The sequence below is a fragment of the Folsomia candida genome, unplaced genomic scaffold (genome assembly GCF_002217175.1).
Source record: "Folsomia candida strain VU population unplaced genomic scaffold, ASM221717v1 Fcan01_Sc003, whole genome shotgun sequence".
Taxonomy (NCBI): domain Eukaryota; kingdom Metazoa; phylum Arthropoda; class Collembola; order Entomobryomorpha; family Isotomidae; genus Folsomia; species Folsomia candida.
The window spans coordinates 468,646-491,659 of record NW_019091195.1 but is presented as its reverse complement, the minus strand read 5'-3'; the positions used below and the strand labels follow the sequence as shown (position 1 = coordinate 491,659).

Sequence of the window (23,014 nt, the reverse complement as noted above, 5' to 3'; positions counted from 1 at the left end):
TAATAGGCGCGAGCCAACCTATACAGATGTGGTCCCAAAATAGTCATCTACATAGAATTACATTTTACTCAACGATTGGTATGCATGCATGAAAGCATGGCAGTCTTATGCCTACTTTTTTATTTGTTTTCGTACACAATCTTGACAGTTTGGTAGTAAATAGGCTTGACATGTTCAAATAAATATACATTTTTTCTAGTTACAAAACCAAGACTTTTATAACTTTAAAAAAAATTAAGTTCGCCGTTCTAGAATAACTTCAAATTGTGGAAATGGAATCGCAGGGACACCAAAGATGAATTTGATATCCTCCAATCTCTGTTTAGTAGTTACATTAAATTTCTTCAGAACATACATCAGGATCAATTTCGCTTCTAGTTGGGCATACTTCAGACCTACGGGTTAGAAAATATTAGAATCAGTTTGCATGATCGTGTCACAGGGAGAATATGTAAATAGCTATATGTGCTTTCACCGATGCAGTTTCTGTTTCCCATGGAAAATGGGAGGTAACTGTACGCATTTCGCTTTAAGCATTCCTCTGGAGCAAATCGGAGTGGGTCAAACTTTTTCGGATTTGGATACACCTCAGGGTCTTGGTGCATATGATGGATAAAAATTGCAACCTCGGCACCATTGGGAAGAATTGAGCCGTCGTCTTTACATTACACATGGCAGCTTACAATAATTTACACCAAATTTTTCATAGTAATTGATTCTAGTTACCAAGCGTCACGTCTCTCGTAAGCTTCCTCGCAACCATTGCAACCGGAGGTTTTACTCGCATCGCCTCCTTCCAACACATTTCCAAGTATTTGGCTTCCGAAATATCTGCCAGAGTTAATTCTCTCATTTCTGAACCTATGATGGTGTCCACTTCTTCCTGGGCTTTTTTCTGATGGTCAGAATTCAAAGCGAGGAAAAACAGAGTCTCGTAAATGGATGAAGCAGTCGTTTCGGCCCCCTAATTTTTGTTAGAAATTAGTAGAAATTTTTGGAATACTTAGAAATTACTCAATTTTTAATCATTCATGCAAGTTGTTAATTACAGCTCCAATTATTGTGACTAGATGGTCGCAATATTCTTTCTCCGTGGGCTGAGGCGTTCTATCCATTAAAATATCTAGGAATGGTTTTGTCCTCATTTTATCATCTGTGCATAAAATATGTACATATGAATTCTCAAATTTGGGTTTTTATTTTAAATATCGATCATAAGGACATTAACCCACCATCCGTTTTAGTTTCCTTAATTTCATTTTGTTTCCGCTTTCTAGCCTAAATATGAAGAAACCATTTTCATTAATAAATATCATTACTTACAGCATTAATAGCGAGATGCATGTTATTTACAATGTCGCAAATCTTGTAAATATGAGCAATTGATTTCTTCTCGAGTTGGTGTCTTCCAATAAGTCTGTACACGAATGGAATATTGTACAAGTGCGGCTTGAACAGACGTATGTGAGTCCCAGAAAGCAAACTGAAATGATAAAAGTTCACATATTCAGGTAAATTTTTCCTCAATAAAATAATAACTCACTTATTAATTGCAGTAGCGTAAATATTATCGGCTGTTTTCTCCTGAAGGTTGAGCTCAACTCCGAGACCTGCTTCTACACTCGTAAAAACATTAAATTAGACGGTGTCTTAATAATAAGATTATTATTGTTAAGTGTGTATTTCTTATGAACATACGCAAAACCATGTCCAATGTTGCCGTGAGAAAGTATGGGTACAAATTAGCCGGATTTCCACACTCATTTTCCAACTTTGACATCAAAATGTTTGTTTCATGATTGAATATTTTAATAAATCCAGTAAATAACTGATGGTTAAAGGCATGATTTAAAGATTTTCGGTCAGTTTTCCATTGCTCTCCTAATGGTCATTATTATTCAGACTATTTACACAGGCAGTTATGAAATACATATGTATGATAAACCACAAACCAGAGGAAGTTAAGAGTCCTGTACCAGCAAAGTCTCTGAGATTATCGTATGCAGATGCCTTTTCGAAAAGGTCGGGTGCACCCAGGATTTTCTGTTTAGTGTAAAACAGTATTATCCAATTCACAATTATTGTAATTAATCATAAACACATGATTTACCTGGGCAGCACTGACATCGCTGATAAGTATGTACGCCTTGTCCCCAATCCACATCCTACACACTGTTCCATATTTTCTCAAATAGCTTGAGAAGACTTCCTGAGTGTCTGACAAAAATTGTGTTAATTAGCAACTTGGTTTTATTCTTAAGTGTTACAAACTTACTCCACGCAGGACCTAGGAGAAGGTACGATTGACCAATGAACGGAATTCTGTGTGGGGATCCTGGAAGCTTCTTGATCATTTTAGCAATTCTGGTCAGGTGGGTTTTGCGATAATCGTTGATTAGGAGGAAGACTACTAGGGAAATTGTGAGACATAAAACTACTAAGGTGTCAAACGGTAATTGGACTTTAGGGCTTGGAATTAAACTTAAAACAGGCACTTGAAGATTGACAAGGGGTAGCAGAGGCTGTGATAGAAATGACGATTCAAGGAATTTCTCCATTTTTTAAATTTCATAGAAATTAAGTCAGAGATTATTCCTTGCTTGAGATTGTAACAATATTGACTTACGAATAAACTGTACGATTCGGTTTTATATTCATGCAATAGGTATACAATTGTAATGATTATGAAAATTAAAATGGTTATCGAAGTGTTTTCCATACATAAATAATCATGAATCCTTCGTACTCAAAGTCTGCTTTTTATTGAGCAGGGAAAATACTTAATTATACATTACATAAAGCTATGCTAAAGCTATATACTATATTTTGTACATCTGTAACCTATTTATTAGTAACATGTAAAAATGAATCTGAAAAATTGTCCAAAAGTTGTCCAGGCTGTTTTTCGGTATTCTTTACGATTTTTAACAAATCGTTTTTAGAAAACCCGAACTGTAACAACTGGAAATAAAATGAGATCTATTGCAAATATGTACGTACCATCAAATAGTAATATATGTACCCTGTTTCTATCTGTTGGAGGAACATTCGGTTTTTGTATAATACATCGCTATTCCTCAATGAGGAATCCTCATGAATTTCCTATTCATTATCATTTATGAGAATGGTTTATGATTGAGTTAAAAATTAATTGAAGGACGTAACCATTTATCCTAAGCTGCCAATATTCTACAACTATTGTGTAAGTCCGAATTAAGCATCAAATGAGATCCATCCCCCAAAAATTTCCGTTTCCATGCACTTGCGACATAAATATTATCAGAATAAAATTGCATTGTGGTATTTGGATTTACTATATATGTACGTATATATATAACTGACCAATAGCCCAATGAAATAATTGTTGTGCCAAAAAAATACGCCGATTACGACTAAACTACGAATTGTAAATTATTAAGTAGCTTCAGCTACTTTATGTGAAGACTTTGTCTGTCTGTCCGTCTGTCTGTCAGCAGGATATCAGGAGAACGGATCGAGATAATCGAAATCGGTTTTCGCCATCATACATAGGACCCCAGGGGGAGGATCCTATCAACTTTTGGGGGCAACCGGACCACACCCCCTTTGGCGACAGGGGGTGTGGTCGGGGCAAAATGAGATTTTTAGTGCAATTTAATCTATAGGTGAAATAGAGTAAAATTATGTGTTCCGGAGTTGTGCCACACCCCCTCGGCGCCAGGGGGTGTGGTTGGGGCAAAATGAGATTTTTAGTGCAATTTATTCTATGGGTAAAATTAAGTGAAATTGAGTGAAATTAAATGAAATTAAGTGAAATTAAGTGAAATTAAGTGCTTCCCCGATTGTGCCACACCCCCTCGGCCCCAGGGGGTGTGGTTGGGGCAAAATGAGATTTTTATAAAAAATTAATCTATAGATGAAATAGAGTGAAATTAAGTGTTCCCGAGTTGTTCCACACCCCCTCGTCGCCAGGGGGTGTGGTCGGGGCAAAATGAGATTTTTACAAAAAATTAATCTATAGGTGAAATAGAGTGAAATTAAGTGTTCCCGAGTTGTGGTGGGACCGTTTGGGGTGAAGTACGTCTGAAGCTACTTCCGTATGCGCGTTTACGACGGTTTATTTAGTATTTTTGAAGGTCAGTTATTTTAGAAGGTCTCGGAAGAGGATAAGTACATACTTATTTAAGACATTTTAATACGTCATTAAATAATTATAGATGTTAAATATAAAATTGTTTATGGGAAGAATACTAAAGGACAGCATTGCATACTATGTATTTCTTCATTTTTCACATACATACAGACATAGATGTATATAGATATCATTCTTATTGTATTTCCACGTCCTTCAATTTACTTACAAATGAAAACTGGTACTCGTAGATTCCAAACACACTAAAAAATCTGGAATCAATAATGAGCTCAACATTTTTTTTCTACTCTATCCATCCCTGGAATCACTGTCACTTCTTCTCCTCCGCCAAAGACAATGTCTCCCGTTAGGAAAAATATTGGCGAGTCGCTGGGTACACAATGAATGTTCACCAACGTCCTTTGCCGATGGGGGCAGAGACACCAGCACTTCTGACAATGAAGGAAATTGGGCCACTCCTTCTTGTGGGAGGAGTCTGTCAAATACGTCCCTCGAATAAGTCTCTACCAGGAGATCCGCTCGGACCAGGGATGGAATACAACGCTCCAAATATGTCGAGCCCATCTGAGTTATAATAAATATGGGTTTCAACAAAATTACGACCGTTTTTAATTTCACTTTTAACGACTGGTAAGTCAGTTACCCTAAATAAATCTTGGAATCGAATCCTCCCTTTTGCGTCTTCAACCGTTTGAGGGTCATCACCAGGCACTACGGAGATAAAAAATAAAATAGTTCACAAATGTGACACCTTACAGAGATCGCCTAACCTTCAATTGCACTCACCCGTGCAGTTTGACATAATGTTCAGCCTCATTAACTTTGGACAGAACGGAAGACTCAGGTTCCACACATTCCATTCTGGCAATCCCAATTGTTCAACCTATGAAACACATTTGCAAACTTATTATTACTCCCTTAAAATTGGCGTCTTGTCACATTGTTCTTGCCTCATACCGATAAGCAACTTAAAGTTTCCCTATATTTATCCAGCACCCCTTCCAAACTACTCTTGACAGATTCCCAACTCGTCGCGACGTTCTGTTGTTGACCTAAGCGTAGCGTTAATTTTTCCATGGGAAGGAACTCCATGCCTAATAGAAGCTGAATCATTTGGGAATTTGTAACCTTTAAATAAAAACTTTTATTAAATCTGATATTTATGATTATTGCCTAATTAATATTCATCTGTATGTGCACTTACCAAAAGGTCCAACTCCCTCAAATTTATGAAATGGATCTCAGATTTCGTAATATTGAACGAAATAGAAGTTTGTCGTTGGGTGGTTGGTTTCGCAATTATTTCAGGGCCAAGAAGTTTCGTTGTCTCTTCTGAATCTGGTTGGAGATTTTCCTTAATTTCTTCTACATTTTGTTCAGCCTCCAATTTCTTTTTTGCTTCCTCCTTCTTCCCAAGTGCGAGACAGCGCCCAACCCAAGTCAGATATTCCAAGTTTAGTGGAACTGTTTGCAAGTCTGGACCTAGTTTTAGCGCTGTAATTGATGGGAACATGCTCATGATTTTGCTCTGTAAATAAAAAAAAAATGCATTTCAAACCTTTCGTTTTTTAAATTAAAAATCTTCTCACCGTGAAATCTGCCTTTGGTTCCCATTCTGAGGACACGGTTGGACAAGGCCAGTGCGTTCCTGGGGGGACAGAGAGATGTAATCTTCGCAAGGATGGGAGGCGAGGCAGTGGGAGTGGTAGATCAGTCTCGGCATAGTTTTGTTTGTTAACCCCGACACAAAGGGACAAGTCTGTTATGACGGAGTGCATCTCCAAAGCTTTCATGAATGCGATGAGGAAGCGGAAATTGTCGGTGGATTTCAATTTTATGGTGATTTCCAAGTTCTAAATGTTAATAATTAAAAAGCACAATTAATTATCCGGTTTCTTTCAATGCTCCATGTCTCTATGCATTTTAGAAATTCGACAACGTAACCCAACGGACTTGTAAAGTTTAAGATAATTCGTGCTAAAATAATAACCATGCGATTTTTATTAGCTAAACGACAAGATATAAATTCCTAATTGGGCAAGTTTACCTTTATATGAGACCCGTGTCTCGTTACAAATCCGACCATTTGATCCTCGTACTTAAAATCCGCAACAGAATATGCAGCCGTCGTTATGAAAAAGTTGCTGTGACCGTATTCCCTCAAGTTTGTTTCATACTCGGCCAGTTTATTTTTCCACTTGTCCACGTCGTCACAGGCGGATGGAAGCAGAGCTACTTTTGCCAAGGATAAGAAGAATGGACGAGCTTCCCGTTTCCAGAGAGAATTTAGTGACCTGGCTGCTTTTAACGACGGCAAGGTCAGGAAACTGCAGATTTTTCTGATAATCTGAAACATTACATGAGTTACAAATATTATGTACTTGGATATAGTCATTTAATAAAATAAGCCAATTTTATACTCGATTATTTACCACTGGATCCAAAACACTTGGCACCGATTCCCCCATTATAAAATATTTTTTTTATTAAAAACGAACACAATTTAATGTAAATTCCGCTTAACAGAAATTTTGTAGATTAAGCTGTTCCTTGCTCCATGAGTCTTTCTGGTATAATTTTTTTCAATTAGATAATTAGTACAAAATTTCTGTAGCGTATCTGTAAAATTCAGTCAACAAGATGTGAGCAATTCTGGCTGAGAATCTCATATGCATGGATTTTGTTTTGGTTCCTGGTTTCGTATAGCAAATGCAAGGTCACGATCACGAACGAAATGCATCGAAAAGTATAATCCGTTGGAACGGGTTGAAGTCGGTATTTTTTGTGAGCACTACATACGTAATACTACTCACGTACACAAAGAGTCGAAAAGCATGGAAGAATCGTATGCATTATACACTAATCCAGCTAAATCTTGTAATGAAAGCATGGACAAGTTTGTTATGTAGAGACAGATAACATGGCAATAAATGGGACAGTGGTTGATTAAGTCCACTCATTTTGGAACAACAGATTAGATAAATGCTGTCATTAGCCAAGAATGAATTGTCATTCCCAATGGCGTATTTTGAAATGGTTGAATAAGCGACTATACATATTCATAGTATGGAATTGGATGAATTAATGCACGCAATTTTGTGATATATGGGTAATTTCCAATACCCAAAAATTTACCGACACTACATACTCTTAAGCTGAAAAGTTACATTTAGTCATGCTAAGCACAGCTTAGAATTATTTTTCGATAACATGAATCATGCAACTTGCTCATTTAGCGAAACAATACTAAAATGTGGCTGGGATGACAAAATAATGCTATATAATCGTAATAAATTATCTGTTCCTATCAAGAATAAAATTACATCGCACCGTTCGCATAAGGCTAGCATTAGCATATTATTAAGCATGGTCAAAAATTAAAAGCACGGCATCAGAACAATGCACAACGATATATGTAAAACGCTGATTAATCCAATTTCTTAATTAAGCTACTTTTACTTGGCAAGTAAGTGAAACAATTATAAAGGAAAGTGGTCAATCAAGAACTAAATTTCAATCCTATTATTGGAAAACTGGTTGAACCACCTAATAATTTGAAATGCATTTTCGCACTGAACTTTAAACCTGTTATAAAATCATGAACAGAATCCATCTCACACATAATTGAAACGTATTGGAACAATTCCATCTAAATTTCGATTGATACCACTTCTTACTTGGGTTAAATGCATATGCAGATTTTAATCTGAACCTTGTCACCATGACCCAGTGGCTGAATCAATAATAAAATCATTTATGACCACAACGACGACTTTCGCTTTCTCAAACTGCATCAAAGGCAAATCTCATTTTAGTTTTAGCTCATCAGTCAAAAAAATATTTCGTCCCTTGCTTGTTCTTATCGTGACGTTATTACATATTCATAGAAGAATCGTTTTGACATTCAGTTCATCAAAATAAGCTAGAAGCCATAATTTTTTCCTGTGATCTTCGTATCGGATAAGTTTTGAGACAGTTATTACTAAAATTATTATTAATTGTAAGTAGCCTAATCGGATTCCAATGTAATATTCAGTGGCATTTACTTTGTAAGAAAATTTTGGATAATTTTCAAATAAAAATGGGGCAAAGTTCGAAATCGAAATATAGTATAAATCCCATATTATTCTCCATGATATTATGCGCTGGGATAAGTGGAATTAACAGCTCGGAAGCAAATGGTAGCGGAAAAGGTAGTGTTAAATTTTCTTATGTTATATCCCTACTATTTTTTAACACAAATTTAATATGAGCAAATTCCTCCCTTAGTACTCGCCCTTCATTCCAAAACTGGAACCCAGATATTCATGGCGTTCCCACCACAGCAGCGACTAACGACCCCCACAGTTATACCTTCTCCTCTAGACGCCAGCTCCATCGCCACTCTTTTCCGCGACAATAAAACTGCAACGCATCATATGAGTGTCATAATTTCTCCTTCATCGTCAACCCCACTTGACCCCCAAGCTCTCGCTGGATCAGAGACAGCACGGAATGGTAATGCTTCAAGTTTCGTTGTTCATCGTGTCCATCATCAACCAAGAACTCCTCTTCTTTACAAATATTTACCCTTCCTACAAAAGACGCCCCCAACTAACTTCCGACACCCAGCAATCCAACACAATCCGAATAATCTTATCCAGACTTCACCCACAATGAGAACGGTAACAAGGTGGAAAATTACCAGGCCGGATGGCAGCCTCGTTGTGGAAGATCATGCCTCTGAAAAAGGTAAAGCAGTGACGGTAACGCCAGAAATTTCAAATCCTCCCGCGCAAACATCGTCGTCTTTGGTGCCTGAAGCTACTTCCTCTGTAAAAGCTCAGTCTCCGTCACCCCGTCCTCACACCCGCCGTCGACCTCCTTCTTTAATCCAACGGTATCGTCACTTGGTTCGCGAAACGCATGCAAAATTTGAAGCCGAGCAGATCCGCATGAACAATAAACTAAAAAATCCAAACTATTATAACGATCCATTCGCTCCACGTCCTGATCATCATCATAAAAATAAGAAACCATATTTTACGTTCGGCCGTCAGAATCAATTTCGACCACATAATAATTCAACATATTCCTTCCGAGAACATGACCGATCAGCGATAACAACTCCGCTACCTCGTCGCCCTTCTCCTCCTACACCTTCCATCGTACCGAAGACCATTGTAAATTACGTCAAATATCCAACATTCGAAGATTACGTGGCACAGTTTGTTCCCACAACGACGACCCCACCCCCAAAAATGCAAGTTGAGGAACAAATTCTTGACGCTGTCACGGGGGAAGGACATGACATTTCTGTGCCCACAGACAACAATGTTCATCCTTCATCTTCCATCATACATCAAAATTTTCAGTATCCACCTGCACTAGGACGGTATCGAAATTATTTTCCTCATGCGAACTCCCATAGCTACGCCCCCCAAGGTCTGATGTCTCATTCGATACTTCCATCATATCCACGTCCTGGTCATGTCGAGATACCTAACTCGAAAATGGACAGCGTAATATATAAAGAACCTCAAACAGTAATTCACCATCCTACTGTTTACATTACAAATGATGCTGGAAGTGCCATCTCAACTGGACGACGCCGCCGTCCATCGATATTTAAAACGGTTAAGAATTTTATACCGGCGCCATTTTTTAAGGGCGAAGATATCCCTTTGTTTAAAGGTTCTGATCTTCATGGACTCGTTCAGCCAGTAGTAACGGTAGTAAGTACTTTTTGTGTAAATACAAAGCTTTATGTATATATATGTTGTTCGATATGTGGACTCCAAATTGGAGTCGATCATCTATATGAATACATTGTGATCCTAATTATCATAAAATTTTGGTTATTTTTTCCAGATACTTCTTTCTTTAAATTAGAGGTGTGATTGGCATCTGTTACATCGTTTTTTTCCCTTTGCAGAATCATCCCCAACCTAAATTTTTCTCCAATGTTGAAAAATCTGTTGATACAACTTGGAGCACGAGAAAAGCCTTACAATCCGACATTGCGAAAGTTCTCACATCCAGGCTAAGATTAGGAGGAACAATTGTACGGACAGGGACCGAGATCCTATCAAATGTTATCGAGGCCACTGCAGCACTTAAAAAATAATGCATATTTATTCTCCATAATTTATTAAACATTTATTTATGGTTCATTTGTATACAAATATCTTAATAATCCTAATATCATTACTATATTAAAAATTTGACTTTTTAGGTGGTTAATATTGATTTTCCAAATTATTGTCATATTCGGATAAATAAATTCTTAAAAAAAAGCTTAGGTGAGGCTTGCTTAAAAGGGGAAAACAAGCTGTTATCATCGTGTACTAAAATAATGTGGTGCATCGGTGTTTATCCCTGGATTTATCATTTTCGGTAAATATCCCAACAACATATGCACTAGGGACCATTTGCCTCACCGCGGGCCGTGATAAATTGTTTAATCGAAATATACCCTCTTGATGATATATTGATATGAAAAATTTGCAATAATAAAACTTCGCCATTATTAGATTATAATATTATCTTCTATGACCAGCATGAATATATCTATTTCAAAAATTTATTTATGTAGGCCTAAGGTTTTAAAATTCAGTGTTCTTAAATGTTGATCATAAATAAGTTTGATCATTAATCGATTACAGATAACGATATTCCATGACTCTGACTTAATGATCAGAACAAATTACTCAAAATTAGGAACGCACAGCAATATATGAACCAAGCAACCAAATTGGATTACTCAACCCCAATCACTAGGTTTTCTTTTTCGATTGAGTAAACCTTCATCATATTGAAAATCTCAGGAACAGCTTTGTTAAAATCCTGGTGTGTAATTTTATTTAGCGTAGATTTGGCTTTATTTCTAAATATTTTTTTGCACTACATCGCTAACTTGTTAATAGCAACTCATCATTTGCATTGGTACGTATGTATAAGCTACCTATGTATCCAACTTTATAAATCTCCAAAACTTTGGAATTTCGTAAATCCAGTATCCTTTCATATTTATCGCATATTCTCACCGAGGTTAAAATTGATAAAATTTAAAATTTATTTACATTCTTTGTATCATAAAACGGCCCACGGTGAGTCAAATGGTCCCTAGTGCATATGTTGTTGGGATATTTACCGAAAATGATAAATCCAGGGATAAACACCGATGCACCACATTATTTTAGTACACGATGATAACAGCTTGTTTTCCCCTTTTAAGCAAGCCTCACCTAAGCTTTTTTTTAAGAATTTATTTATTTTTTGTTTTTAAGCCTACAAATAAGAGTCCCTCCCAAATTAACTATCCCCCTAAGGTGTAGATGCATTACATTAAATACCAAATTAATTATAACATGTGGGTCAAGTCTAAGATGCGCTGCATATTAGATTAATTCCCCTATATGTAAACTGTAGAAATCTGGTATGGTCAGGCAGGTATTGTTTGCTCAGTATTAAAGTTGCTACCGCGCGGTATTAAAATTATACCGATCCGTAAAAATTTGCTACCGATATGGCAAAACTTGTACCGAGCCATTACACTCTTTAAAACCCGGTGTTAATCGTCACCAAACGGTGTGCACAAAAATAGTCACCAAACGGTGACTACACCGTGCGGTAATAACATGTACACATGCGACGTAACCAAATGGTGGTAAAATTAACACCAGCCAGTGACAATTTGTCCCCATGCAGGCAAGATTTATCACCAAGCGGTGAAAACATTATCACCGTTTGGTTACGTCGCATATGTACACCGTTTGGTGACGATTAACACCGGGTTTTAAGGGTGTGCTACATGGTATTACTTTCCATACCAGTTTTACAGAGTGGTGTTTTTGAATACCGCTTGGTATTATTGGATTTCTAAGAGTGTACCAACTTAGTTTGTCCTGTGGGTGTGGACTCTAGATTCAGTTAAGAATTAAGTTAAGATCAGTTAAGATTCAGTTAAGACAGTTAAGAACGTGCATAAATATTAGATACAGGGTTCGGAAAAACCCAGGGTTTTAATCAAAAAGTAACGACCCAGGGGTTTTAATGGGTTTTTTGGGTTTTATGGGTTTTATTGGGTTTTATTAGGTTTTACATAAGTAATACATTGAACAACAATTTTCACTACTATTGCAATCCAATTTCAATTAATATGCAAATCCTACTTGTCCATGTTAGAATTTGTATCCGTTTCGAAATAGTCCTGTTTAACTGATCATAATTTAATACTTTATGAGAATATATATTACCTTTTTCTCGAATACTTCCTCTCATCATAATGAAATCCAAGTTTAAAAGTTTTTAAAATTTAATATTTCAATGCGATCTTAACGTGTATTATCAATTCTGGAAAAAATCGAGTACTTATGAACAATGAAAATACGTATGTATTATGATCGAGAATATAATAAGTGCTTTTTACAGACACACTTCTTTTGCTCATAATAAGGTACTTCGCTGTCCATAAGTACTCGATTTTTCCAGAGGTGATAATTAAGATCGCCTTGAAACATTTTAAAAAACTTTATAAATTAAAAAAATACTACAGTATTTTGTTTAATTTATTCGCTGAGATGAGAGGAAGTATTCGGGAAAAAAGTATTAATTATGACAGCAAAATGTAAATTAAATGTAATTAAATTATGTATGCTCACTTAAACATACCTCGTTCCGAAATTATTATTTTTAAATATTTTTGTCACTAGAAACTTGTAATGGCACTCGCTGATTTATTCCTGGTTTTTAAAACTTACAGTATTAATCAAATAAACTGCTTAGCTGCCATGAAACAACTTCGTCTAACGTACGACAGCTGTTTTCAGCTTTTAGAATATAGTTTTAAGCTGAAACACAGTTAAAACCCATTAAAACCCGAATAAAACCCATTAAAACCCAAATAAAACCCATTTAACATGGTAAAACCCAATGGGTTCTATTCGTTAACCTTTAGGATCCCAGTCCACGAATGTCATGGAATTTATTAATTTTCCACTTAAATCCCATGTACACAAGTGTCATGGAATTGTAAAAAATCCCCCAAATCCCAACTCCATGAATGTCATGGAATTTTGAAATTTGGTCGTGTGTCCCAGATACACGAATGTCATGGACACACGACAAAATCCGTTGAATCCCAGATACACAAATACGTGTATTTTCAAAAAAAAATATTTTGCGACTACGAAAAGTGATTTTGCAGGTCAATTTTGCCAATTCCAAGATGTCAGACGGTAATTTTGAACAAATTCATATATATTTAAATATCATATATGTATGTGCATATACATATATTGTATACGGTGCAGAAAGCGATTCAGAAGAGCATTTTCATGATTCGGGGTCTGAGGAGGAGGATAGCGACAGTGCAACAGAAAGCGATTCCGAGGACGATTCAGATTCGTTGGATGGCACTGCGAATCGCGACCCCACCGTAAGTCCTAATATTCCAATTTTATGATATATATCCTCATACTTACATTGTATGATCTAGTTCAGGGAAAATGAGCTGTTCGCCCCTGTCGTTGAAGATTTTGACGAGTCCGAAGACAAAATCCGCCCGGAATTTGGCGTTTCAAGAAGGACGTCCCCTCTACAAATGCTGCAGAAATTTCTCACTGACGGAATCATTGGGGATGTGGTGCGAGAGACGAACCGGTATGCAGAACAGGATTGGACAAGGCACCCTGCTTCATACACGGATTGGAAACCGGTCGATTTGGCGCAGATTTGGCAATTCTTAGCGATTACTTTCATGATGGGGCTGGTGAAGAAGCCGTCCATTCGAGAATATTGGAGTACCGATGAGTTGATTCAAACTCCGTTCTTTGCAACCGTTATGTCTCGAAATCGGTATGATAGGGTAGCATGAGATAAATAATGGTATATATGTACATACATAAAATGCATGCATAAATTCAACTTTACAGATTTCAAGGCATCCTGAGAGCTTTACATTTTTCAAACAATGAGAATTACACAGGAAGAGATCGTTTTTGCAAATTGGGCAGCTTCATGCACGATATTTTGGGCAATTTCTCCAGTGCAATATTACCAGGCAAAAATATTTGCATTGATGAGACTCTTCTTGCCTACAAAGGACGATTGTCATTCCGCCAGTATAATCCTAAGAAGCGAGGTCGGTTCGGGATCAAAATGTTCGTCTTGTGCGATTGTGCCTTCAAGTTCGTCCTGAATATCTTGCCATACCAAGGGAAATCTACTCCTCTAGCTGATCGGACCTGGGTGAAGGATCTCGGATTTGGTGGCGCAACAGTACTCACTCTACTGCAAGGTTATCTAAACAAGGCTCATCGTGTCGTTTTGGACAATTGGTTTCTGGGACCGAAATTAGCCAAAATAATGCTCGCCGAAAAGACTTATGTGCTGGGCACAGTACAGCGACGTCGGAAAGGGATGCCGAAGATGAGGGGGAAACTGGCCAAAGGACGTGTTGAAACCTATTGTGATGATGAAATTTTGATTGAACGGTACGCTACAAGTTTATGCATTACCCAAGAATAATAATACCCCAATTATAAGAATAACTATGTAAATAGCTGGAGTGACAGGAGGGAGGTATGCATGTTGAACACTTTTGTCCCCCATTCCATGCGCATTGCAGAGTCGTCCAATCCGAGGAACACCAGGGAGAAACCAGCAACGGTGCTACTTTACAACTCAATCATGGGAGCTGTCGACAATGTTGACAAGAGTATCAAGCCCTATCAGTCCGTTCGGAAATCGTACAAATGGTATAAGAAAGTGGTGTTTAATATGATCGATGTAGCTACCTACAACAGTATGATACTGTACAACCACTTGCATGCTGACCAGAGAGCTGTACCCTACAAAGATTTTGTCATGAAGATAGTCAGAGAAATTCAAGAAAAATATCCAACCCTCAAGAAACCAATTGGAAGACCTCCAACAGTACCACGAACTGAAAATCCAGCCTTTCCAGTTCGATTGAAACCTTGTCACCATATTGCTGTCAAACACTTAGATAAAAATGGAACGCCATCGTACTCTGACTGCATTTATTGCAAGCACCACGCTGAATACTCTCCGAAACGCAAGACGACCCCTTTCAGCTGTGAGATTTGCAAGGTTCGGCTTTGTATTCAAGGAGGTGACTCTTGTTTCAAGCGGTATCACACTGATATAAAGCTGAAGGTAATTTCCATAATTGTATAATGGTAATGACGATAATACCAATAATAAGTTTTGCTACATTGTAGAAAATCTCAACCACTCCACAAAATACGCAGAGTCAGCCCCACACTCAAATATCGCAACCACGACTTCCCGAAGACATTGATACTCTGGGCCCAAATGCAGTTCAATTTATTTTAAGTCCTAATCATGAAATCGTAGTATTTGATGAAGATGGAAATCCGCTCACTGGTGCTCAATTTTCGGACGAATCATCTTTGCCACCCATTTAAATTAAATATTTTTCATAATTATGTTTACTCATGAATCGTAGTAGTTTTTCTTAAATATCGTTGCATGTCATAATACGAATATATTCTGTTGGTTTTTTCTTGAAAATAAAATTCGGGTCCGTGTGGTCGGAAAAGATTCATCAGCTTGGGTGCGTGAGGACAATTTACTGACAATTATTCGGGCCTGAAGGATATTTAATTGGGAATTAATTAGGGACTTAGTGATACGATTTTTCTTGACAACATTTTATAAATGGGATCCTAAAGGTTAACAACCCATTAAAACCCATTAAAACCCAAAAAACCCAACCCAATAAAACCCTGGGTAGGAATACCCTGATTAGATATACATATATTTAGATGCACTCATTTACATATGTCAGTACAGGTCTCAATTCGCTTATGCTGGTTGCTAATAGAAACCTCATATTTATGTATGCATGATACTGTAATAGAGAACTGTGACGTAACTGGCTGTAGATGCCACCAAGAAAAGTCCTTCATTTCTTATCCGATTTCGCTCGGGTTTGCTTTAAATGACGAGTTATAGATTTCTGCACATGAAAATCAGGGTCTCGCACTATCATTGCATGGTAAAAGTGAATTTGCCAGTCGTTTGAAAGTTTAAAATCGATTTTAAATGCGTTAAAATAAGATTGTCATGTTTCTAGACCAGACGGGCATCATCTACCCAGCAAGGTCTGCACGATTGCCTTTTACACCATTTTGATACGATTAGCCGTTTTGCCACAAAATTGAGTGGAACTTTGGGAGGGGGGGTCTGTTCGCATACTAAGGCTTCGCCGTAACCATGTACTTTGTCATGTGGTCATGGTTACTATGCCTCACCTAAGAAAAACTACAAACTAATTCATACTTTACCCATTTACCATTGATGCAGAAATAAATAAATAAATAAATAAGTAAATAAATAATTATTTGCTAACTATAATCCTCACGAACCCAAACGTCGTATTAAATACATACATACTTATTTCAAGCTCCGCAAATATTTCCATGGGGATCCCTTTTTCCAAGCGTCGCAAATTAGAAACCCATTTCAATGTGGCAAAAATTATGCTACTCTGAGACAATTGCGAATTCTGAATCTAGGGTTGCCGCGGGTAGCGAAAATGCTACCCGTTACCCGACCCGCTACCCGCAGCACAACTACCCGTACCCGTGCGGGTACCCGTAACCCGTAACCCGTTACCCGTTATGAGAGTTAAGTTAAAAACTAACCGACTTTCAGAATAAATTTGATTTAATTAATTATTTGCTCATTTGGGTTGTTCAGTAGTTTGAGATAATGATATGCAAGTTACGAATGCCATAATTTGCTAGATATCATAAGATACTTCTGAAACCAGGCTTTTTGGCATACAATGGAACCTTTTTCAAGCTACACCGCAATTTCTTAGCTAATTATGTAAAAAACAATCAGGCCAAAAATTAGGAATTATCACTTATCTTTCGGTTGAATAGTCCGATTAACGAAAACTATTGGGGGCAGAGTTGAAAGTCCATCATAGTTTTCGTCCAGTGGAGGAATAAGATGCAGAACATTAACTTAAAAATTGAACTTTCCCACCAATATTTTTCTTCAAAGTAGAAATCATTCCATCAAAGTCATTTCTTCAAAGTCATTCCACGGAAAGTATCACGCGATTCCTAATGTTTGGCTTGACTTTTTGATACACTCCCTAGACAATCGTGGTGTAGCTTGGTGTGCTTGAAAAAAGGTTAATTTTTAGTATGATTTTTTGAAATTTTGATTTAAAAGAATTGTCTACAAATAAAATTTTTGCTTTCCATCTGATTCTGGTTTTCCATCTTCAAATTAAAATCTTGTCAGTCTTACATACATAAATACACACAAATACAAGTTAACATATTTATTACTGATAATTTAGATCAGGCAAATTATACTTGAGTAACAATAAGTTCTCCGAATTTTCGGGACGTGTAAGGTATTTGAGGCTGCCGTAGGTTTCTGTGGCTTCCGAAAAGACGCTCGCTATAAACGTTAATTACTGGCAAATGACAAATTTTGAAATGAATAAAGACTAAATTGACACTTGTTGGTAACTTACTGCTAACTTTCTTTGTGAACTGATTTATGTCGCAAATTAAATAAAAACTGAACTACCCGTTACCCGTGCGGGTAGTTCTCGCTACCCGCAGATAACGGGTACCCGCAAGAATCGTGCGGGTATGCGGGTAACGGGTACCCGACCCGTTACCCGCGGCAACCCTACTGAATACCCCCACTAGACAAATCATAGAACACTTACTGTAAATATTTCACAGCGTATCCCTCCTAATAAAACCATCACGCTGGTTCATGGGCATAACGCCTTTCCTGTGTCTCCACATATGAACTCGGTAGCTCCCTTTTGACATCATTCCCATTCCGCAAATAGGACACAGGATCTTTCTCCCATCCAGTAAGTGGCATTCATTAATGTGCTTTCGCAATCTTTCCCTCCTCACATATTTCCGGCAGATCGGACACGGAACCGTGCTTCCGGGAAAGTTTTCCACCCTGGCCACCATGTCATTAACTTCTTCCACGGTGTACCGGAGACATTGAGGAACATCGAGACAAAACGCAGCTTTCAATTCGGACGTCTCTCTAGGGACGCTGTGATATTGAGCCGTACTTGTTGACACTAATTCTTGGACCTCTTGATGCACTGACATGCGATGATGCCGTACCGGTTTTGGAGTATCAAGCCACTCTATCTCATCATCTTGATTATAATTACTTCCCTCGTTCGTTGATTCCGGTTCGGGACAATATGGCACTACTCCAAAAAAAATAAATATTGAAATTTTATATGTGCATATCTAATTGACAAGAATTTATCAAAGAGTAAAACTCACTTTTTTCTTGAATATCGTCGTATTGCGAGGGCCGCCCCGCGGTGAACATTTGCGCACTATAGCCACCAGTACTGGAGCTAGAACTGTGAGCCCCTTCGTAACTCGAGCGCCTCCCGTAATCGCGAGAATCTATGATTTCGATGTCGACATCATCTCGACAAAGTCCACCTCGTGAGTTCGACCTTGGTGACGAGTAGGCTTCCAATCCAGTAATTTGTAACCGATGCGCAGCCGCTAATAAGCTCTGGACTTGGTCTTCTTCCACTTGGACAGATCCGCAATATATGATTTTCCTCAGTTTCTCCCATTCTTGTGATGTGACTCCTCGAACGGCGACGACGGGTTGGGAACAGGGAAGACTGCTAATTTCCTGAAAATAAAAACTTTAATAAAAAATTGCTTTGCGAATCCCCTCACACAATTATTTTATTTAACTTCACAAGTTTGCTGAATGAGTCGCGATGCGAAATATGTAAGAAGTTGGTACGCTCTATACATACAACATCTAAAAATTTGAAAGTTCGTTGTAGGTTTTATATAGGAGAAATAGTAGGAATTGGTTGGAAAATAGGAGACGTTTCCCATACACGAGGCTAAATGAGTAAATGGTTAGGAGAATGATGACTCAAATTAATTTATTCCGTATTATCGCACACCAGCCTCGCTAAGGCATCCGGTTTCTTGAGACCGTATTTATTACATCAACACTCATACAAATAATACGCTACAAATATGAAAAACTGCACGTGTTAATCAGACAACACAATTTTCAACTCAATCTTGCTTACATATGTAAAAAAACTGAATATTTATATAAATTAAAACCCGTTTCGATATGGATTAGAAGTTAAAAATTTTGAGTATCAATATGATCACAAATACCAATGCAACTATTTTAAAATTTTCTAATGTTGCAGATTTAATGAATGTGATTTTTTTTGCATTTTATGCAGCACAGTTTCTGGACCAAGTCACTGCACCCTGTTGCAATTACGTCTGGTCCTCATGCATCATGTCACATGTGCTTAGATATTTACGTTTTGGTCTCATGCTCAGAATCAGTTCAACCTGTCCTTTATGCGTTGAATATAAAGAACCAGTTTCCCGTCTGCCTATAAAAAATCTGACCACTCTTTCAGATTCACAAGTACTTTATTTATCTATTTATTAGTACCCAAAGTCCCGAACTACATTTAAAACGACAAATCCCACTGATGATTCCTAGGGTCTTTTTCATTTTTGGAACAATCAGAATGGTCGTAGAAGGTTGTTTATTACAAAACTTGTTTGTAAGCTTCCTAAGTTTTACTGTATTTACCATGTTACAAGGAGTACGTTAATTGCCTCAATATTGTGCATGGTTTGTACGCACACCCCAATTTGAATGTCAACTCACGTGAAAAACACTCCTGAAATATTGACTCGATAACGCCAGCACGACCCGGTGAGCCTTCATCATTTTCCCCTCCACGAAAATGTTCACGTCCGTAAATTCCGACGTTAAGTAAAGATGCTCAAATGCTCTGGCAGCCCGTCCCCCTGGTCCCTCTTCTTCCACTTCTCTCAATTTCAGTGTCACCATCGCCCGGTCCGAATTTTTTGAGAAATTCGAAAGTACTTCACGTTCTTCGGATACGCTCTTTGTCCTCGAGACAGAAGATGACCCTTGGATATGGTCATGACGATACTGATACTGACGACCCCTGCCTGCTCGACTTGATGGTCTCTTCTTCGATGAGGATTTCCCCGAATGTGTCGATGAACAGTCCATTTCAAAAATGCAAAGTTTTGCTTTTTATGAAAATTTAAAAAAATGTTTTAAAAATAAATGAAAACTTTTTTCTTTCTGACTCCACTAATAAAGACCCGGGTTGTGTGTGCGGAGGTCGCAATGTAATTAATAATAGTGATCGACGAGTCATTTGAATCATCGTTTTTATTTACAAACCCACCCATCCAGCTCTCCTTGATTTCCTTCAGTTTTATTGGTCATCTTCTCGACGATTTGATATGTCTGGCATTTTTATTGAGAAATTGAGAGTCAAGAAGTTAGGATATAGCATAAAGCCAACTATGTACCGTTCTATTGCAAAAAACTAGTGTATTTTACGCTGCCTTATTATCCCCTACACAATTAGAGTTATCTTAATCCTACTACCGGCTTCATATTTATATTTATGTAAGTATGTATGCATGCTGATATTTACATAGAAAGGAGCACAGCGTAGTGTAGAATGGCAAGGAACAAGTTGTCCCAGACGGAATTCACGTCAACCCGGCATTTATAAAACCACCCCCACCCCCACCCAAATCCACCCCCACCCCCATCAAATCCACCCCCACCCCCACCCTCATCCACCCCACCCCCACCCTCGTCCACCCCCACCCCACCCCCATCCACCCCCACAATTTTTATGGGGCAACGTGAGATACCTTGGGGCAAAGTGAGATTCAATTTCATATTGGGGTATCGTTCGTAATTAGCGAGCGAAGCGAGCGGGTTAGGTTAGATCAACTAGGTACGCGGAAAGCCTGGAAGGCTGAGCTAGCAAACCTAGCTAGCTAGGCTAGATAGAACCTAGGTAGCTAGGGTAGCTAGAACCTAGGTAGCTAGGCTAGATAGAACCTAGGTAGCTAGGGTAGCTAACCTAGCTACCTAGGCTAGATAGAACCTAGGTAGCACTTCTAGCTAGCTAACCTAGGTAGCCTTGCTAGCTAGCAGAGCTACCTAGGTTAGCTAACTAGAATTTCTACCTAGGTTCTATCTAGCCTAGCTACCTAGGTTCTAGCTACCCTAGCTACCTAGGTTCTATCTAGCCTAGCTACCTAGGTTCTAGCTACCCTAGCTACCTAGGTTCTATCTAGCCTAGCTACCTAGGTTCTATCTAGCCTAGCTACCTAGGTTCTAGCTACCCTAGCTACCTAGGTTCTATCTAGCCTAGCTACCTAGGTTCTAGCTACCCTAGCTACCTAGGTTCTATCTAGCCTAGCTACCTAGGTTCTAGCTACCCTAGCTACCTAGGTTCTATCTAGCCTAGCTACCTAGGTTCTAGCTACCCTAGCTACCTAGGTTCTATCTAGCCTAGCTAGCTAGGTTCTATCTAGCCTAGCTACCTAGGTTCTAGCTACCCTAGCTACCTAGGTTCTATCTAGCCTAGCTACCTAGGTTCTAGCTACCCTAGCTACCTAGGTTCTATCTAGCCTAGCTACCTAGGTTCTATCTAGCCTAGCTAGCTAGGTTTGCTAGCTCAGCCTGCCAGGCTTTCCGCGTACCTAGTTGATCTAACCTAACCCGCTCGCTTCGCTCGCTAATTACCAACGATACCCCAATATGAAATTGAATCTCACTTTGCCCCAAGGTATCTCACGTTGCCCCATAAAAATTGTGGGGGTGGATGGGGGTGGAGGTGGGGGTGGGGGTGGGGGTGGATGGGGGTGGGGGTGGGGGTGGATGGGGGTGGGGGTGGGGGTGGATGGGGGTGGGGTGGGGGTGGATTTGATGGGGGTGGGGGTCGATTTAGGTGGGGGTGGGGGTGGTTTTATAAATGCCGCGTCAACCTGCTATACAGAATTTAATTTAAATACTTACTCTCGTTCTCATCATTCACGGGTCGCATCTCATCGTCCGAAGAAAATATTTGGCCAACAAGTACCTGAAGTTTTGCTCGACTAGTCATTCAACACGTACATAATTTCATATAAAAGTTGCTATAAAACATGTTGCGCAAACTGACTCGGGATATTTTGCAGATTCACTCTGGCAGATTCACGCCAGTTACATAAGCCTGGAGTCGGGCTACTTAATTTTACTAGCTATGTATTTGGGCAAACGTGTTTTTGCCATTTTCCCGAATCAGGCGAAAAATATGTACCCCGTGGAAAGACGGTCATCTGAAGCTGGCATAGAAAAAACGAAACGTGAAAAGCCGTTGTCCCGAAGATAAACAATTTCTCAGGTCATGGCTTTTCACGGGCTCAAAGGATTTAAGTACATGTTGGGACCCTGCCAAAACAAAACAAGGGTTGAAAAAAAATAGATTAAAAAACTGGCCACATCTCTTTTCATGAAACATGCAGCCAGTGAAGCTGGGTTTAAAAAAATAACTACATTTATGTAAATAATGGGATTAAAGCCATACAAAGGAGTAATTTGTAAAAAAAAGGTATTCTAATAAACTATTATTTACTTAAAAGAGGCTAAAGACGGCTTCTAAAAAAATGGATTTAAGACAATTAAGAATAATAATTTTTTAATCATTCAACAAAATAAGTACATTGAAAACAGCCTTAATTTCTTACATCCATAATTTTGTTTAAAATATTCAGGTTGCAAATTCGGCAAGGTTGAAGCGGATTGTTTAAGAGAGACAGAAGTTGCCCGGCTAAAAAATTTTCTCGGTTTTTCGCACTAATTGCTAAATATCTCGTTTCAGCCACAGTTTTTTTCTAAGACAAATTTTCACTCACATGAAACTACTTTTCGGTTAAACTACCTGTACTTATCTACACAAAATCCAGGTGAGACAATGGCTGATGGTATTAAACATGGTCATTTATGACATGA

General features: G+C 38.3%; 5 protein-coding genes across 6 annotated transcripts; 2 read left to right on the top strand and 3 right to left on the bottom strand.

The window, feature by feature from the left end:
• Nucleotides 1–75: 75 nt before the first annotated feature.
• Nucleotides 76–2,672, bottom strand: LOC110845529 (cytochrome P450 4c21). Its single transcript, XM_035850455.1, has 11 exons — nucleotides 2,276–2,672; nucleotides 2,111–2,217; nucleotides 1,953–2,043; nucleotides 1,699–1,881; nucleotides 1,544–1,616; nucleotides 1,354–1,483; nucleotides 1,233–1,278; nucleotides 1,050–1,153; nucleotides 727–964; nucleotides 476–658; nucleotides 76–395 (listed from the first exon to the last, which is right to left on the bottom strand). Exons 1-11 carry the CDS (start codon nucleotides 2,556–2,558, stop codon nucleotides 235–237), a joined length of 1,599 nt encoding a protein of 532 aa, XP_035706348.1. The 5' UTR covers nucleotides 2,559–2,672; the 3' UTR covers nucleotides 76–234.
• A 1,478-nt stretch (nucleotides 2,673–4,150) lies between these two features.
• On the bottom strand, nucleotides 4,151–6,941 carry LOC110846224. Its single transcript, XM_022092897.2, has 8 exons — nucleotides 6,565–6,941; nucleotides 6,180–6,479; nucleotides 5,722–5,985; nucleotides 5,337–5,660; nucleotides 5,090–5,260; nucleotides 4,919–5,015; nucleotides 4,776–4,843; nucleotides 4,151–4,696 (listed from the first exon to the last, which is right to left on the bottom strand). The coding sequence occupies exons 1-8, from the start codon at nucleotides 6,598–6,600 to the stop codon at nucleotides 4,421–4,423; spliced, it is 1,536 nt and encodes a 511-aa protein (XP_021948589.1). The 5' UTR covers nucleotides 6,601–6,941; the 3' UTR covers nucleotides 4,151–4,420.
• Nucleotides 6,942–7,947: 1,006 nt separating this feature from the next.
• On the top strand, nucleotides 7,948–10,653 carry LOC110847198. Of its 2 annotated transcripts, none has more exons than XM_022094082.2 (3): nucleotides 7,948–8,325; nucleotides 8,402–9,843; nucleotides 10,047–10,653. In XM_022094082.2, exons 1-3 carry the CDS (start codon nucleotides 8,214–8,216, stop codon nucleotides 10,236–10,238), a joined length of 1,746 nt encoding a protein of 581 aa, XP_021949774.1. In that variant the 5' UTR covers nucleotides 7,948–8,213; the 3' UTR covers nucleotides 10,239–10,653. The 2 variants fall into 2 exon arrangements, with proteins under 2 accessions (XP_021949774.1, XP_021949773.1); XM_022094081.2 differs by having other exon boundaries at nucleotides 7,950–8,325; nucleotides 8,402–9,846.
• A 2,662-nt stretch (nucleotides 10,654–13,315) lies between these two features.
• Nucleotides 13,316–15,564, top strand: LOC118434767 (piggyBac transposable element-derived protein 4-like). Its single transcript, XM_035848951.1, has 5 exons — nucleotides 13,316–13,550; nucleotides 13,611–13,969; nucleotides 14,047–14,607; nucleotides 14,677–15,292; nucleotides 15,358–15,564. The coding sequence occupies exons 1-5, from the start codon at nucleotides 13,341–13,343 to the stop codon at nucleotides 15,562–15,564; spliced, it is 1,953 nt and encodes a 650-aa protein (XP_035704844.1). The 5' UTR covers nucleotides 13,316–13,340.
• Nucleotides 14,938–20,221, bottom strand: LOC110845528 (zinc finger and BTB domain-containing protein 8A). Its single transcript, XM_022091965.2, has 3 exons — nucleotides 19,847–20,221; nucleotides 18,451–18,820; nucleotides 14,938–18,371 (listed from the first exon to the last, which is right to left on the bottom strand). Exons 1-3 carry the CDS (start codon nucleotides 20,219–20,221, stop codon nucleotides 17,869–17,871), a joined length of 1,248 nt encoding a protein of 415 aa, XP_021947657.1. The 3' UTR covers nucleotides 14,938–17,868.
• Between the last annotated feature and the right edge of the window lie 2,793 nt (nucleotides 20,222–23,014).